General features: G+C 37.6%; 1 protein-coding gene across 1 annotated transcript in view; it reads left to right on the top strand.

The window, feature by feature from the left end:
* Nucleotides 1-17,930, top strand: part of LOC140158535 (S phase cyclin A-associated protein in the endoplasmic reticulum-like) — a 137,860-nt gene that overhangs the window by 35,527 nt on the left and 84,403 nt on the right. Inside the window, 9 exon segments of the mRNA XM_072181657.1 lie at nt 231-363; nt 1,143-1,255; nt 2,926-3,049; nt 4,819-5,039; nt 5,320-5,475; nt 8,613-8,850; nt 10,328-10,480; nt 12,448-12,639; nt 13,393-13,450. Coding sequence (XP_072037758.1) covers nt 231-363; nt 1,143-1,255; nt 2,926-3,049; nt 4,819-5,039; nt 5,320-5,475; nt 8,613-8,850; nt 10,328-10,480; nt 12,448-12,639; nt 13,393-13,450 — 1,388 coding nt within the window.

Genomic DNA, 17,930 nt, shown 5'->3' with positions numbered 1-17,930 from the left:
TCCATGCAATCATATTTACATTCTTTGTTCAAGGGTCAACACATCTGGTCATTTACCACAGATAGTCCCAGAACTGTCTGAACCTCATGATGAGCATCAGTGGAGAGCTGTAAAGGCTTTTTTGTCCATGAAATGCAGTTTTAAAGAGACCACAAGGTAATATAATAGTTCATCTGTTGTACATTATAACCACAAATAGTAACATATAGTTTTAAAAATCTCATTAACAGAATCCAGAAACTGAACAAAGATCTGAATAAGTATCTGCAATCACAGAGTAACTGTCAGGGACCATGGGAACAAGGCAAAGTATCAGCTATGGACAGGGCACTGGGTGAAGTCAGCAGGATTCTAACAAAAAGGGTAAGCTTACTGAATCTCATCTCATGTTTGTGGCGCGGTTTGGGAACATACTCAAAGATTGATGTAGCCCTATTGGAAACAAGGAGGATAAATATGTTGGTTACATTTTTCATAATTTATACTTTCAAAACATCCATGTTACGCAGCTTCCTGTTTCATTAGAGATCAATCTCTAAGGTATGGGTAAACAAATATTAATGAGCTGTAAGTCACTTGCAAAGAGTAGATGTCATACCCTGGAATCATAAAAGGGATGTAACCAAACATCTGCCCACATGATCTAAGTTAATATTCTTAAAAACTATTGTACCCTGATGGTCTTTTACCAAAATACACTGTGTCATCTTTGTAATTTACAAGTAAAGGTAGACCCCTGGATTTTGATCAGGGTTTGGTCCAAGTCTAGCAACCAAATTTGATAGGATTTACTACAGTTTTCAGCAGAGAACTTCAGCGATCGTAAATTTGGCGCGGTATATGGCGTATACGGAAATGGGATTCTGATTGGCTAATTGAATCACGTCATCATCACATCGGCACCTCATTCACTGGTCAAGCTGTGTAGCAACGTGTGACCTTGTTCTTTTTACACGATAATCAGACAAGGCAGATGAACACTGCTGAAGTAATTTGCTGAATGGTATAATATGTGACCTGTTACAGCGAAAGGTAATTTAATGGTAATATTTATGGTACCTGTTGCTGTAACGGGTCGCATATAGAAAAAGAAATTCATCTCATCTAATATTCACTGCCATTTACTCATTCATTGTTGACAGGAGCAAGCAGATCAAGTAACATTCCGTGTGGTTGGTGGGCTTGCATCACTATCCCGCATACTGATATTAATAGACAGCTCCAGTGCCACACAACCACCTGTTGTACCATCAAAGTAAGATCATTAGTCATTACAGTATCATATTCAATCCCTGCAAGTCCCATAGGACTCCTATGGGATTAGGACTAACAATTAAGGATCTGAAGGGGCACAGCAACTTTTGTAGGGCAAGTTGGTAATTGCCTTGGATTTTCACTGAAAAGGCAAGGCAGCATGGCAGTTTGTAATATTTCAAGAGGGCATCATGGCAACTGTTGAAAATTTGAGAAGGGCACCAAGGCAATTTCTCAAAAGCTTAGAAAACACACACAAACAGTCTGATAGATGATTTTATAATGAAGGGGCAGGGCTGGGGCACCGACGGCAACTTAATTAGAGGGCACGGCAAGTGACTGCCATCGGTAAAGGACATATTTTGAGGGCATTACGGGGATGGGTACCCACGGCATTATGCAGTGGATTAATTTGAGGGCTGATTGTGAGTCAGTCTGCAAGAGGTAATAGGTTATTGTGTCTTGTCTGTTCCTGTTCACTGCAGATTTGCATGAGGATGCCATATCATAGTAATTGTAACCTATTCACATCAAATTTACTAAAACCACTGTTGTTATAATGTAGCATGTCTGTACTGAGATTCAATGGTATTACACATAAATGCAAGTTCCTATTACCAGATATTTGTACTGTATGCTAGGCATCAACAAATGGCATACAACAAATAATTTCTACAGATGAAGTTAGAAAGCAAAGAATTTTGAAATGGGAATATGAAATATGGAAGAGAATGCAGATCATTAGAAAAGATTTATGCTATTCACCCATTGCATGGTTGCGCCATGTGCGAGGAGAGCTTCGATCTGGCAGCATGCATGAATAGGAATTGAATCAGTCATATAACATTGCGTAAAGTTATGCAATTCTTCCTTTAATGTCATGCCAGTTGGAGGCTCTCTGCATCATGGCGGAACCATGCAATAGGCGAATAGCAAATTGAAAAATATAGCACTTTGAAGTTCGGGAAAAAGGAAAATGCCTTGTTGTGGTACACTTTGATTGTGATGTCATTCATCAGGCTAGACAAAGTATGGCAAACAACATATTGTAATGTTTGTGATCTGATCTGGTCCAATCAGGCTAAAGTGGGCTATAATGAAACTGATAAATAAGCAAAACGAGAGGAGAAAAAACAATAAAAAAGATAAGAAAATGGACATATAAAATGTTCATAATTTTGTAAGGAAGTATTCAAGAGACACGGGGATTCAACATCAGTAATTGTAGGTACTGAGCAAGTTAGTAATGATAGTAACTCAATTTTCAAAATTTCTGACTTAAGCCTTCAAGGAGTGGATCAGATTGGGTCACATACCTTCAAATAAGTTTACAGTTTTATAGTTGTTTCATAACCAACCTGTAGTAGTGATCAACAAATCCTTTGTTGGTATAGAAGCACAGATATAGAGTTTCAGTTATTTGCTTTGATAATTCACAATTGTTACGCTTGTAGCTCAGTTTGAAATGTCCTTGTATGTACATCAGTTTAACAGGATATATGAAATTACATCCATGTGAGAACTTTTTATGGAACTTTTTATGGACCATTACCAACTCCAAAAAAGGACAAGCAGAGCAAAACATGTGTACAAATATATTACTTCAGTGAAAAACATTTGTTGCCATTAAAGATTACATGATGTTGACTAAAATCCAAATTTATTTTTCAGAACACTATGCAGTGCAGCATACAATTTCCGGTTGGCATGTAAGAACTGCTTTGATAACTGTCAGTACGCTATGTACAGTGGCAAACTGGGACCAGTAGTAGATCTTCTGATGCATCAGCTGACAGTAAGTAACTGTTTGTACTATAATAATGATTATAGGTTAATGAACATGTATTACTTGTTGGGAGAGAAATTATACAATGCTTGTATTTTCCAACATTTAAGCAACATACTTGTTGTGGTGTGGAATGGCGGGCCCTCACCCAACAGCAAGCATCTTTATCTCATAATTCAAACTTTTTAGCTTGACAAATCCATTAAGTAAGTACTCACGACTTTAGCTTTCGCCATCTAGGCTGTTTGCTTGATCACAAGTGAATTGGTCCACTGCTTTTCCCTTGAAGCGGCTTGTTGACATTTCCGTAAGTGAAGATGTTTTTGTTTTGAGCAGTGGATCGTACATGTGATCGAGAGATACGAGACCTTCGCCGCGGTTGATTGCTTTGGCCCCCTTTTTACAAATGTAGATTGCTTCCCTAATTCTCCTGCTGAAGGCATTTGAGTCCTTGTTGAGTATAGTTGCCCCTTCCCATTCTATGATATGGTTTTCTTGTGCTATGTGGTCTGTAATGGCTGATTTGTGCTGTTCTGAGGTGGATTTTTTTCTGTTTGCTCTCGTGAACTTGCTTTCTGCAATAGTTTCAGAGTCCCCTTTTTATGCTCTTTTAGCCTTGTACCAAACTGTCGTCCAGTCTCCCCTACATAAGACTTGTCGCATCCTTTGCAAGGAATATTATATACCACATCACTAGTCTGCTCAATGTCCTTCTTGTCCTTCGGGTGGACCAGCAGACTTTTCAGAGTGTTGGTGGGTCTCATGGCTGTGGAAATATTATGTTTCCTGAAAATTCTTTGTAGTTTCTCCGCTAAGCCTTCGATGTAGGGCATGACTACCATGCTTTTAGATGGTGTGCATCCTTCTTTCGGTTGTTTGTCATTCATTTGCTGCTTCACTCGATCCAATGACCATTTGGGGTAACCACATTCTCTAAGTGCTGTCCTGATCTTATTCTCCTCCTCTTTCTTATCTTCTTCCTCTGTAACTATGTTCTCCATTCTATCCATCAATGTCCGGATGACCCCAAGTTTTTGGTGCAAGGGGTGCTGTGACTGAAAAATGCATCTTCACTTACGGGAAATATCAACAAGCCGTTTCACGGGAAAAGCAGTGGACCAATTCACGATCAAACCATCAGCCCTGATGGCGAAAGCTAAAGTCGTGAGTACTCACTTAATGGATTTGTCAAGCTAAAAAGTTTGAATTATTTATCTGCAATCCTACAAATGCATAAATTATATTTACTGAAATCTGTATCTCAGTTTATTTGTGTTATGTTCATGTGGTGTTGCATATCAATGGATAGCTACTTTATTCTCTTTTACAATGACACCACATTTGGAACAATCACCTTTTTCATGCCTGAGGTTAGTGACTAGAGTTGTTTGAGCACAGAATAATTGTCAATTTGCACATTCTGTTTGAGACCCCATTTCATTCCCATGAGATGTACTCAGCCGTAATAAAAGTGATTGTTTCAAATGTGGTGTCATTTTAAAGAGGAATAAAGTAGCTATCCATTGATATGCAACACGACATGAACATGTCACTCACAAATAACCTGAGATATAGATGCTTGAAAAAACTTTCCCAAAACTTTTGTTGAAGAGTTTATATTGAGGAGTTTGGCTTCAAATTTCTTTGAAAGAGATTGGTACTCTGGCCTGTGAACACAGACATGAATCTGGACCCATTAGGTGTATTCTGCCTGGTATCATAGCAGAAAGTTTGATAGTTTATCACACATGAAATAATCATTGAATATATTCTTACAGATCATAGTTCCAGAAAATCCTGACCAAACCAACTCAGGCATAGAGGACCTAAAACCACCATCTGACCCTGTGGCCAGTGGGTTAATGCAATTGATTACTACAATACTGCAATGTTTAGTCAAGTATAGACCACAAAGTCCATCTCCGGAGAGTAAGACCAAGAGCTCTGCACAGAAGAAACAAACAGAAACCTTTGATCAGTGGGGACTTGATATCATAAGGTAAACAATGGCTTGATGTTCCAAAAGTTAATGACTTTGTGTATTTATAAAAATCTATTAAACCTCTATTAATGTAACTTACACTATAGCTGAAGACTGCATTTGTAAAAGCTATAAAAACAAGACTCCCAGTCACATTTTTAGACATCTTTGGAACAACGGGTTGTCTCTTAATCGTTTGTTTGATGTTTTTGAGATGCTGAGAAAAAGCACAACTAGATTTAATAAAGACAGAAACTGCCAGTGTTCATCATGTGTTTAAATCATCCCATCATTTCAGCTATCTTGTATGCTGTGGTGTGATTGACAAGTTAACAGTGTACTTCAACAATGTGCGGGGACCAGTCGATAAGGACAAGATCACCGCTGAGTTTCTACAACATAGTTTAGGACTCATAGGGGCTATGACCAAATTTGTAGCTACTGCAACAAACAAGTAAGTGCTGATGACATGCATGCAAACTATAATGTTACTTTCACACTGTGGGGCAGTGGACACTTTAACATTGTTTACTTCAACAAAAATAAAAATAAAAAAAGGAAAAATGAATTTGCTGTTTCAGCTGACATGGACATGCTAAGAAAAACGGAACAAACGGAGGGGGGGGGGGGGAGCTTTGAGACAGCTTTTTTTAACCTAACAGCTGAATACCTACAAGGACTCATCACTCAGATTTTTCAAACCTGAGCTTGGCAGATTTCACAAAACTTCATACAACATTTTTACGGTATATTTGGCAGTTGTGGTTAACTTTGTATGTGGCAAACTTTCTATTAGCTTTGTCTTTCACTGGTTACAATAAATGGTAGGATTCACCTTTTCAGTAAATCCCATAAGCCTTTGCGTATGGAACCTGGATGTCGATATTTGACGTCACACCGATGTGCACATTGTGTAGCGAAATAACGCATTTTAAACCTGTCAAGTGCGCAGAAACAATGTGTGCATCGGTTTGACGACATCAGGGGTCCAAAGGCTTATGGGACTTAACTGAAAAGGTGAATTGTCATTTCATTTTCCAATGTTACAAGCTTGTCTCACAGCTTCTTTAGCCACAGGATTAGAATATCCGACTGTTTGTTCTTCTCTGGGAATTTGGTTAAAGAAGCAGAATGAACGACACCTAACAGCCATCAGTTCCATTTCTCTTTCATCTACTGATCCTGCTTTGATGAATACTGTCTGATGGCTGGTGGTACAAAAGATAGGTGCGTCAGATGATGTCAAACATATATCCCTTGAAAAGTGACTCTGGCGCAGGAAGATGGAGTTAACTTTTCTGCATATTTATTGCCTATAGATGGTTTTCAAACCCATTCCATTTACAAATTCAAGTCAAAATGATTAACCTGGGCTCTCCATTGGAAGTCGTTGAGCATGATAACTTCAGCCTCGTCCACTCCCACCCAGGCGAACGTTGCTGAAGCCGGGTTCTGGAAAGTCTTGTATATCAATGACAAAGGTCTTAACATGAACGTTTTACCACAGTTTGCAGGCCCAGGTACAAGGAGGTTCCTATATTTGCCTCTCCAGTGTTCCAGGAGGTTGTACATTACGCCACAAAAATCTTCCTTCTGAATGTGGTTTCTGGTCAATATATCATTAGCCTGTGCCAACCACGCCCCTCCACACCCAGCAACACACAACAACAACAACAAAAATTTATAAAGCGCCAATATACATAAAGTCAATTGTTGAAAGGCAGACACAAGAATTCAACTGTGCTCTAAAACCGATCACCATAACTTCAGTTTTGTCAGCATTGCGTTTGAGATCATTTTTGGACATCCAAATTTGCACTTTGGAAACACAGTCTTCCAGCTTTGACACAGCTTGTGTTACACCCTCCTCAGATGTTGGACACACCGATGCATACAGCTGTGTGTCATCTGCATAATAAAAATGCAGATTGAGTTCATACTGACGGATGAGTTTCCCGAGAGGCAGCATATAGATGATCCAGAGCTGCCAACTCTCCCTCTATTCGCAGGAGACTCCCTACTTTTAAACCTTCAGAACCCTTAATTTTTGGTCATCTTCTTGAAAAGGAAATAGTTTCATCCATTAAGATGTACACATTTTGACAAATCTCCCTGATTGCAACAGGAAATCTCCCTTTTTTCAAGATTCAAATGTTGACAGCTCTGTTAAGATGGCAAATAAAAAGGGACCTAGAACAGATCCTTGTGGCACGCCGTAGATAAAAGTTTGGCTAGAAGAGGATATGCTATTAATGAGAATGCGTTGAGAACGTCCCGACAAATATGATCTTAACCATGCCAAGGGGATGCCATGCACACCCAACATATCTTCTAAGTGATGCAATAACACTCTGTGATCTATAGTGTCAAACACACTACTTAAGTCAAGGACACAAATTGCCCACAAGATGTCATTGTGGACTTTTAATTAAGGCAGTCTCGGTAGAATAAAACTGCTTGTAAGCAGACTGGAGTGATTCATGCAGGCCATTCTTGGTCATGTAATTTGTAAGCTGCTTAGCAACAACACGCTCAAGAACTTTGGACAAAAAGGGCAAGCCGCTTGTTGGGGTATCGTTATTCTTTTTAGACAAGATCTTTGGAGATCGGCTTGCGCTGTCTCCATATCCCAAGCTGTCTGCATTATTTCATCAACCACTTTCCTACTACGATTGAAGATAAATTCACAAAGGTCATATTTGCCTTCCATTTCTTGCCTGTTTGCAAACGCGAGGAGCTCTGCTCTGGTCTTCAGCTCCATGCAACATATAATCTGTGAGAATTCAAAGTTGGTGAGTCTGGTACTTTGACGTTTCTGAGGGGGCTCCAATGTTCCATCCAGGGCTAGCAGCCAAAGTTCTTGGTGGTGGAGAGTTTGATAGATCTGGGTGCTTTTCCGATTGGAGAGTGCTTTTCCGATTGGAGAGGTGTGGAGAGTTTGATAGATCTGGGTGCTTTTCCGACTGGAGAGGTGTGGGATCTTCCTTGCAAACATATTTCCAGGCAGTGTAGCAATTGCAATGTCTGTTGGAAAAATTGGCATTAACACCAAATTTGATCCGTAAGTATTCTTGAATTGGTAGCCATCGCTGACACCTGTCAAGCTTTATTGCCATGTGGAGTGGGTCACACCGTCTGCGGGATCTTCGGAGGCAAAGAAAAACGGAACTCAATTTGTTTAATATGTACACAGTCTTTGTGACCATAGTCAGAGAATACAAATTTGGACCTTAAACATGTATCCAGAAATCGAGAAAGTACAACAAAGTTCTCATGACTTACATTGTGAAGGTTGGTGGCCTGCGACCAGCATTCACTTGTCTTCAATGCTGACTGATGTTGGTTTTGATGGTAGCGGGAGATTGGGTCATCTGACCAGAAGTAGCAACGGATGTTGACCTCTGATGGTCAGAAGAATGTATCCAGAAAATTGTTGGTTAACTTAAACATATAACACTTATGACATCAAGATAGGTAATTGTTAAGGTAGCCGATTCAGCATAATATTAGGGATTTTATTCTTGTTCACAGTTTGGAAGGAAACAGTACATATGAGATAATAATATTGTTATTACCTTTTCTTATAAACAGATCCATGGGTATCTTCACAATTAAGCGTGATGATCCAACACAGCTGTTATCCACCTTCAAAGCTACAGGGCTAGGGGGAATCATCTCCCTACTGTATGGGATCCTCCTACATGGTGGCTCACCTGATAGGGATAGCATGGCTAAACCACCTGAGCTACCAGAACACACACTCAATATGGTGACTGCTGGTATCAAGATGCTCACTAATATAGCCATGCTAGATTTACAGATGTTCCAGGTAAGATGGTTGCAAGAAATGGTGTTAGTAAATCAAAGTTGGTTCACTGCTCTCTTGTTGAACTTCTCACAAAAATTGTTGAGTTGCAAGGTTTTTTGCAAATTGCAGCAGCAACAAAATGTTGGAATTTTGTAATGATTACAGGTACCAAGACAGTTAAAATCTTTGTTTTTGGACATCAGTGTCTTTTGAATACTCATAAAGAACAGTGTTTACTTTGCATGTGTATGCTGTACATTGTTTCACCTGGAATTTGGTAGTGATGTAGGTGCATTTTTCACTGGTTGCAGTATCCCATGTCCTATGTGCTGGATGTCCTAACCCCAGCAAGTGTGGTTTGCAGCACGCTTATGTCAATAGTGTGTAATTGCACTGAAGCTACTACCAAACTTGAGGTGAAACAAATTATAGTGACTGTTATGATGACAATAAAATTAACCATGGAAATTAGATGTAAATTTCACAAACTATAATCAAATTAAGTAATTCTTGGCCAAACTGGAATATGCGCGTTGCATCCATGTAGTGTACTAAGCGTGTACGCAGTGTAAGGCGCGTGTATACTTTCTTCTGTACCTCGCTATATTCGTGTGTGTTTATCGCGGAGCCACTAGCGTTCACAGTGTTCCAGTTTGGCCAAGAATTACTTAATTTGATTATATGTAAAGTTGGAAAGTCTGTAATAATAATCCAAAATGGTACTAATGTATACACCTATCCGACTTCGCCATTACTGCGGTGTCCCCGATGTAAAACTGCGGTGTCCCGAGGTCGGGGGTTCCATCCAATATTTATTGTGTGCTATACAGAATTGTACCCGGGAATTGTACACAACAGTGATATTCAATTAAGAAATAAAGGGTAATGCATTATCCTTTACACCCAAATAATGTGTCCGAGGCAGTAAAGCGTAAATAATGGGTGAGGCGCAGCGAACCCATTATTTAAACGCTTTTACTGCCGAGACACATTATTTATGCGTAAAGGATAATGCTGCACCCTTTATTTCTATTCTATTACCAGAAAATAGTGCAATTTAAAGAGAAAATATCATTTTTTGGCACAAATATTTTAAGATGTTTACTTCAAGGTGGAGCGCGTACGCGTAAGTGACAGCGAGTATCGCGGAAATATTGCACGCGTAACCAGGCGTAATGCTGTGCGTAGAATGTATACTGCGCTTTCGACCCATTATTGCAGAATAATGGGCTCTCACGTGACGCGTTTCAACAAATCACAGTGCGCGATTTTGAATAATGGGTCGTGGAGGTAATAGAATACACAATCATGAGTATTGAATTACGAATTAAATCTCCCGCTCTGGTACATCTGTGTTGCCGTCAATAGAGGGCCAAATACAGTAAACGCTTCTCGGATTGGTGTATAGACAAAAAATCAAATTGCAAAGAAAACAAGCTGTCAGCCATTACCAATTTCATCTTGTTTTTTAACACACAATTTTCTTTCATTCTTACAGAGTGCGCTAGGTGGTGAAGGAATATCTCTGGAGTTTCGTCATATAGCTACCTATCTGATATGGTATAGCAGTCACTACCCAGTATGTGAAGACTTACTACATGAAGTCATACTCATTGTGGGATATTTCACTATTCATAATAATGATAACCAGGTAAGGCGCATGGTAGTTAACTACCTATCTGATATGGTACAGCAGTCACTACCCAGTATGTGAAGACTTACTACATGAAGTCATACTCATTGTGGGATATTTCACTATTCATAATAATGATAACCAGGTAAGGCACATGGTAGTTAGCTACGTATCTGATATGGTATAGCAGTCACTACCCAGTATGTGAAGACTTACTACATGAAGTCATACTCATTGTGGGATATTTCACTATTCATAATAATGATAACCAGGTAAGGCGCATGGTAGTTAGCTACGTATCTGATATGGTACAGTAGTCACTACCCAGTATGTGAAGACTTACTACATGAAGTCATACTCATTGTGGGATATTTCACTATTCATAATAATGATAACCAGGTAAGGTGCATGGTAGTTAGCTATGTATCTGATATGGTACAGCAGTCACTACCCAGTATGTGAAGACTTACTACATGAAGTCATACTCATTGTGGGATATTTCACTATTCATAATAATGATAACCAGGTAAGGCGCATGGTAGTTAACTACCTATCTGATATGGTACAGCAGTCACTACCCAGTATGTGAAGACTTACTACATGAAGTCATACTCATTGTGGGATATTTCACTATTCATAATAATGATAACCAGGTAAGGCGCATGGTAGTTAACTACCTATCTGATATGGTACAGCAGTCACTACCCAGTATGTGAAGACTTACTACATGAAGTCATACTCATTGTGGGATATTTCACTATTCATAATAATGATAACCAGGTAAGGAGCATGGTAGTTAACTACGTATCTGATATGGTATAGCAGTCACTACCCAGTATGTGAAGACTTATTACATGAAGTCATACTCATTGTGGGATATTTCACTATTCATAATAATGATAACCAGGTAAGGCGCATTGTAGTTAGCTACCTATCTGATATGGTACAGTAGTCACTACCCAGTATGTGAAGACTTACTACATGAAGTCATACTCATTGTGGGATATTTCACTATTCATAATAATGATAACCAGGTAAGGCGCATTGTAGTTAGCTACGTATCTGATATGGTATAGCAGTCACTACCCAGTATGTGAAGACTTACTACATGAAGTCATACTCATTGTGGGATATTTCACTATTCATAATAATGATAACCAGGTAAGGCGCATTGTAGTTAGCTACGTATCTGATATGGTACAGTAGTCACTACCCAGTATGTGAAGACTTACTACATGAAGTCATACTCATTGTGGGATATTTCACTATTCATAATAATGATAACCAGGTAAGGCGCATGGTAGTTAACTACCTATATAACATGATACAGTAGTCACCCGTATATACATCAAGGTGGAGAGAGACAGTAGAGGTACATGGCTGTATGTATGCAACACAGTAAGACTGCCACCAAGATTTTAAAAAAGATTTTCACCACAATGCCGAGATTCAATAAAAGAGAAGCATTTGCAAAGACATGCAACAAAACGACACTACCAGGACATAAACCTATGACTATGCAAACTTACATACAGCATTCAAAATAAACTGTATCTCATCGTAATTTGCACGCCAAAATTGGCCTCTTGTGGTATAACTTTCAAAGTGTAGCGCAAAATTGTGATACACCATTTGACCGACTTTATGTGTTTGACGGACACTTAAAACTGCACTAATTAAAAATACAAAAATATATTTATCATTTTGTGGTGTGCAGAACTGCACAGAACAAAAAAGAAAAATTAAAACGAAGAAAATTATAATAATAAAATTGTATTGAAACATTTCTTGATTCTCATGTCGGTCACCGAATAGCCAGTTTGAGCTTGTGTGACACAAACTTCTACAACAGTTTAGTAAAATAATAACCGGTTATTAAGTTTGCAACATCTACCTGTAGCGATGCGGTTGTTGTTATGTGATCCATGTTACTACACTACATATATGCCAAAATGAACATATTTTTGGTCATCATTTTATTTCAGGTCCTTGTGCAATCCGGGAAGACTCCCACCCTGCTGCAGCAGCTATGCGGCCTACCATTCCAGTATTTCAGTGATCCACGCTTGATGGTCATTCTCTTCCCAACTCTGATAGCATGTTGCTATGACAATATGGATAACAAGGTGATTCTGGAACAGGAGATGAGCTGTTCACTGTTGGCAACTTTCATTGAGGTAAGTTCTCTCAACAAAATTTTGCACTTGTTTACATTTTGAGAGCTTTCACAGATTTTGAGATCATACACAGATTGGCCAATTCAATCATCTCACAATTGTAACAATACACAGATAATCTGATAGGCCGATATACGCGTTAAAGCATTGATCGGCACAGAACTGCCTTAGCAGTGTTCCTGAAGGGAATATAAAGCTCCGTGCATGTTGCTCATTAACAGGGCGCTTCCGTTGATCAAAGCAAGCGAGTGCCGTTCTTTTCTGAAAGCCAGTGCAGTCAGTACCCTGAAGCTTGAACAGATATCAATACATGCCTTCATAGTCACATGACTTCATGATCAGTATCATGGCTATGTGTATTGGTATCCATGTGGGTATAAAGCCAGGGATGGGAGGATAAGCCAGGGGTATCTCAACCTGTTGGTCAGAACATGTTTCATTAGCTCCAAACTATGGGTCAAAAATGCCAATGATGATAAAATAACAATTAATATTTGGCATGGTGTTACCAGCAGTATAAATTTAATGAAAATAAATTTAAGTCATGTTCCAAAAACATTCAGAACTTTTACTGATATTGGATGTTTAAGGTTTTCTTATCATATTTTTATCTATGAAACCTGTCCATAAAGTAATATCAATTACTGTGCAATGGAGAAGAATTTCCTTTTCTTTTAAAATTAAATGCATTCAGTCTTGGTTTCCAAATACAAGTTTGTTCTGAGCCTTTGTCTGAATCTCATTTCATTGTAGGAAAAACTTCTGGAGCAGGAAAAGGCCAAACTCCTCCCCACAGCAGCCAAGGCAAGAGGTGAGTAGCATATGATATTTGAGCAATATACAAACTGCAAATGTATTTGATGGCAGAAATATGTAATTCAATAGACCAGAAGAATCAGAATTTGTCATGTCAGCTTGCTGCACAATGGATTGGGGTAAATAGTGCTCATCTGGCTTCTTTCACCCATGAGTCTGCCAAACTTGGTCAAAGTGAACACTACATAAACAGACCTTTATGGTGCTCATGTGCCAATATGGCAGTTATCCTTAACCAAACTATGACGGAAGTAGACCATTTGGTTCCCACGAAGGGCAATTCAATATACTAGATTTCCCTTACATAATATAAGTTGTATTGCAGTGCAATTTACACTCCTGAATTTGCAATACAATTTTAGAAATCGGAATGCAAAATTACACTACATCTTTCTTAAAGATTGGTGATATAATTGTTATTTGTGTGCATCTGTAATCAATACTGCACCAAACTTTAATAAAGTTTGCAACATGGTTTGGTAAATGATTTCAAACCCTGTATGGCCTACATATGTCAGCATAACATTAAACCACAATTGTGTTTTATTTGTATGAAGATGTTCCATCATTGTTCTTTTGTTAGTTCTGCTCAATGTAGTTTGAATGAAGAAACAAGCAGACATTCCAAAATAGTAATGGATGACTGGACTATACCCAACAATGCACAAAATATTCAATTCAAACAGTCATCTTTTAAATCTTTTTTATTAAATAAGAAACCATTTCAAATCATGTGCTGATAACATTTTCAAGCCAAGCTGAAATCTACTGCTACTTAAACTAAGTATATGCTTATCTTTTCAAATATATGTTTTATTATGTTGCATTGTTATATGTTGCATTATGTTACTTTGAAGGTGACATGCATTGTATTCATTATTTCTACCAATATGTATATATTATTGTTGTCTTTTGTTCATGTGTAGGTTGGTGTTTATTGATATATTTAGAGCAGTACATTTTAACAATGTAACACAAAATCTGCACGTACCAAGGATTTGCGTTAAGAAAAAAATTATGTTACTGTATGAGCTTGCACAAAAAGAAGACCATAAAATTTACTTTTCAAATCAAAATTAGAGCACCTCCCACTCACTTAAAACACCAAAATTGTTGAATTATATTGTTGTTTGACTGATGTGTGGTTCAGCTTTACGTGAGAACAGTGGTAGAAATGACAATGGTATGTATTATGCAAGTGAGCCCTCATTTGTCACAGGGCTTAACATGATATGGTACAACTGATCTATCATCTAATACAATAATGGAAAGCTGTTGCTATGGTAACCGGCTAATACCTGTCACAACAAACAGTTTACTATGGTCATCATATGTCCACGGTGATGACAGTGGTAAAATAGAAGAATATGCGGTGGTGTATTTGGCACAGCGGTGTGTGCTTCTAGCAATACATGTCTACTTCTTTAATACAATTTTATCATAATGAAAACAGGTCATCTTGTGGTTGAAATGAATAGTTATTGTAAGAGTTTGTTTTTTATTATTAAATATTTAGTCGGTCACATAAAAAAATCTGCACATAAGCAACATGTAGAGTAATTTTCCTAAACTTGCTCAGTCCAGTACCAACATAAGTTATTACTCATTTACATTGTATCATTAATTAATAACAAGACAATATTTAATCAGAAATTGCTTTTTTTATTTTCACAAAATTTTGTAATGCTATTATTACGATTTCAAAATAACAAGCATCTGCAATCTTATATTGGGAAAATAAAAAAACAATCAGTAAGTGAGGAACATTGGGTGTGTTTTTGTTGATCCAAACCCCAACCATTGTCAAGATGGAAAGAACAAATCAAGAGTATTGCAATAGTATGCAACAAGATCACTGTATTTCAAGGTCTGTATGTCAGGGTTTCCTGAAGTGATGATATGGTTCCTGAAGTAACATTAGTTTGAAGCTATACCAATGGACTGAAATGTCATGCTAGTACCAGGAAAGTGAGATGAAATGAAAATGGGGTTTAAACTTTTGTGATGTGCCTTGGTTGCCATTATGTGAATACACAAGTGGGATTCAAAGATTTGTATGTACTGTTCTAATTAAGGTTTTTCACCAGTGTTAATGCCTGTCTTTCTATGTTGGAAGTGGCAGAAATACAACATGGTAATCTGATAGAGGAAAACCTACTCATATAGTGAGACTGTCTGTTAACATTGAAGTCTGCCCTCTTGTGTTAGTCATCCATCATTCTCTTCCTGTAGCCAGTCAGCTAGCCAAGTCAGTAGGTTAGCTATCCAGGCAGGCTGTCCATCCATGCATCCATCCAGGCAAGGCCAGACTAATGCACCACCCATCAATACTTGCCTACCTATCTACCTACGTCACAGGCTTGGCCGGCCAGGCCAACACACCAGCCACTAAAAGCATTTTGTCCTAATGGATGCAAAAAAGTCATAACTGCATAGAAAAGTAAAGGCTGCTCTCTAATATATTGTCCCATGCATCAAATGAATTGTTTTAAAAAGAAGACTTGCAAAAATCATGGGGTTCCATCGTGTTATTTTTCCCTCCTAGGGTAAATGTAAAATGTTGTTTAAAGTGTGCACCAGGGATAATAATTTTCAGTAAATTTCTAGATTTCAGGGAGTGGAATGTTTCAGGAAATGTGTCTTTAGGAGAAAAGCTTACAGAAATACTAATTTTGAATACTTGTACGATTTCAGTTGCCATAGCACTTGCATTATGGTGAATTAAGTGTGGTAGCCTAAGAAACAGTTTTAGGAAACTAAAGATTGATTTTATTCACCTATAAATCCCAATATAAATTCAATGATTTGTCAGAATATTTTTCCCAGATATTTTTTTTCTCATGAAAATATTGTTTGCTGGATATCTTGTAAAAAAAAGCAAAATGCGCAAAATGGTATCTCCATAGCAAGATGCAGGCAGTTTGCAGGAAACAAACTTATTTCTTTTTAGCCATACTTAATAATATCTTATTGAGCGTCATTTCAAGCCAGGAATAGCAGAATATGAGAGGTATGTGTGTTGTGAAGAGATTTCACACCCAGCAGCTATTGTGTCCCTACATAAATATGACTTTCTTATACTTATGCGACAATTTGCGATTCTTACCAGATACAGCAAGAGCACGGCGCAGGGGTTTACATACGAATAGGGATCGTCTAGAAAACGAGAGGAAGAACACCTGAGTCGTCATCGATCCATTTTTATATTTGCATTGGTTAAAAGCATAATGTTATTGACAATATCATGGTTGGCATTTTGGTATTATGACATGCATTATTTGCACATCATATCAGATATAACAAACCAAGTATATTTTGAAGAAATAGAAGAACGTTTTATGTAAAATTTCATGTATCTTTTCTGCTGATAATGATACATAAACTGACATGTACATGTCTCTTGATAAGAAAACAAAGCAGGAGGGATAATGGATGATACAGTCGTCATCAATTTGAAACAGAAGAAGTGCAAATGCATGTAGAATGAGCTCCCATGGGGCGTCGCCGGCAAACATTGTGAAATACTCTCTTCTGAGAATTCAGGAAGAAAAGGAGCTAGCAAAACAATATGTCTATCACTTATCCTGCGCATTGGATGCATTTGTTATGGGTATTTTTAGAACTTTTACCGTTGATACCCTCGCTTTTTATATTTGTAGTTTTGTGGTCGGTGCATTATACACAAATGTACATGTGTAGACGAGAGATTTCAAAGTTAATATGGAAACAAAGTTTTGATAAAAATAAAAATTTAGAAGTCATGCATCATTTTTTAATGCATTCTAATGAGTAACATGTATTAGATTGTTGCTTTGAAATAATAAACCTTATGTAGGTGATGGGAACCAAGTACTTGATGCAACTAACAGTTTTCTTTGACCATGTTACAAGTTTTCAACAGTTTTTGCAATTGTGAACAGTTTTAGAATTGTATGATTGTTGTAACCCGACCCACCCTAAAAGTAGGCCCGACTCTAGACTTTTTTTGCCATAAAAATAATTAATTAAAATACAAAATAGAGAAATTAAAAAAATTTAAATAATTTTTAAAAAAATAAGAAAAAAAGTGGACAATGCCTTTATCGAACGCAATTTACAGCTTACAAAGTAAAAAATCCTAACCTACCTAATTTTTGTTATGTTATGCCAATCAAACAATTTAGTTTTTGAGACATAATTGAAATAAGCATGTGAAGACATTCATATTAGTATACATCATAGTATTTATGTGGTTAACATCTTAATGCAATATGTAACTTATGAGGTGAGTTTGCTCATATCATGGACATAGTTAATTTACTAGCTAGAATGACATTGTACTTGGGCCGTGCATCATCATAAGACCAATTATTAATCCATCTTCTTTATGCCAATTATCCATCATCCATTTAGCCATCCATCCAGTTTTCATTTTAGCCATCCTTATATGCATTATGTCATCAAGAAGTAATTTCAAATATTCTTTTATATTTTAT

This window comes from Amphiura filiformis, chromosome 8 (assembly GCF_039555335.1).
Source record: "Amphiura filiformis chromosome 8, Afil_fr2py, whole genome shotgun sequence".
Lineage (NCBI taxonomy): Eukaryota > Metazoa > Echinodermata > Ophiuroidea > Amphilepidida > Amphiuridae > Amphiura > Amphiura filiformis.
Note: the sequence above shows the minus strand (reverse complement) of the source record. Positions and strands in the feature narration are given on the sequence as shown.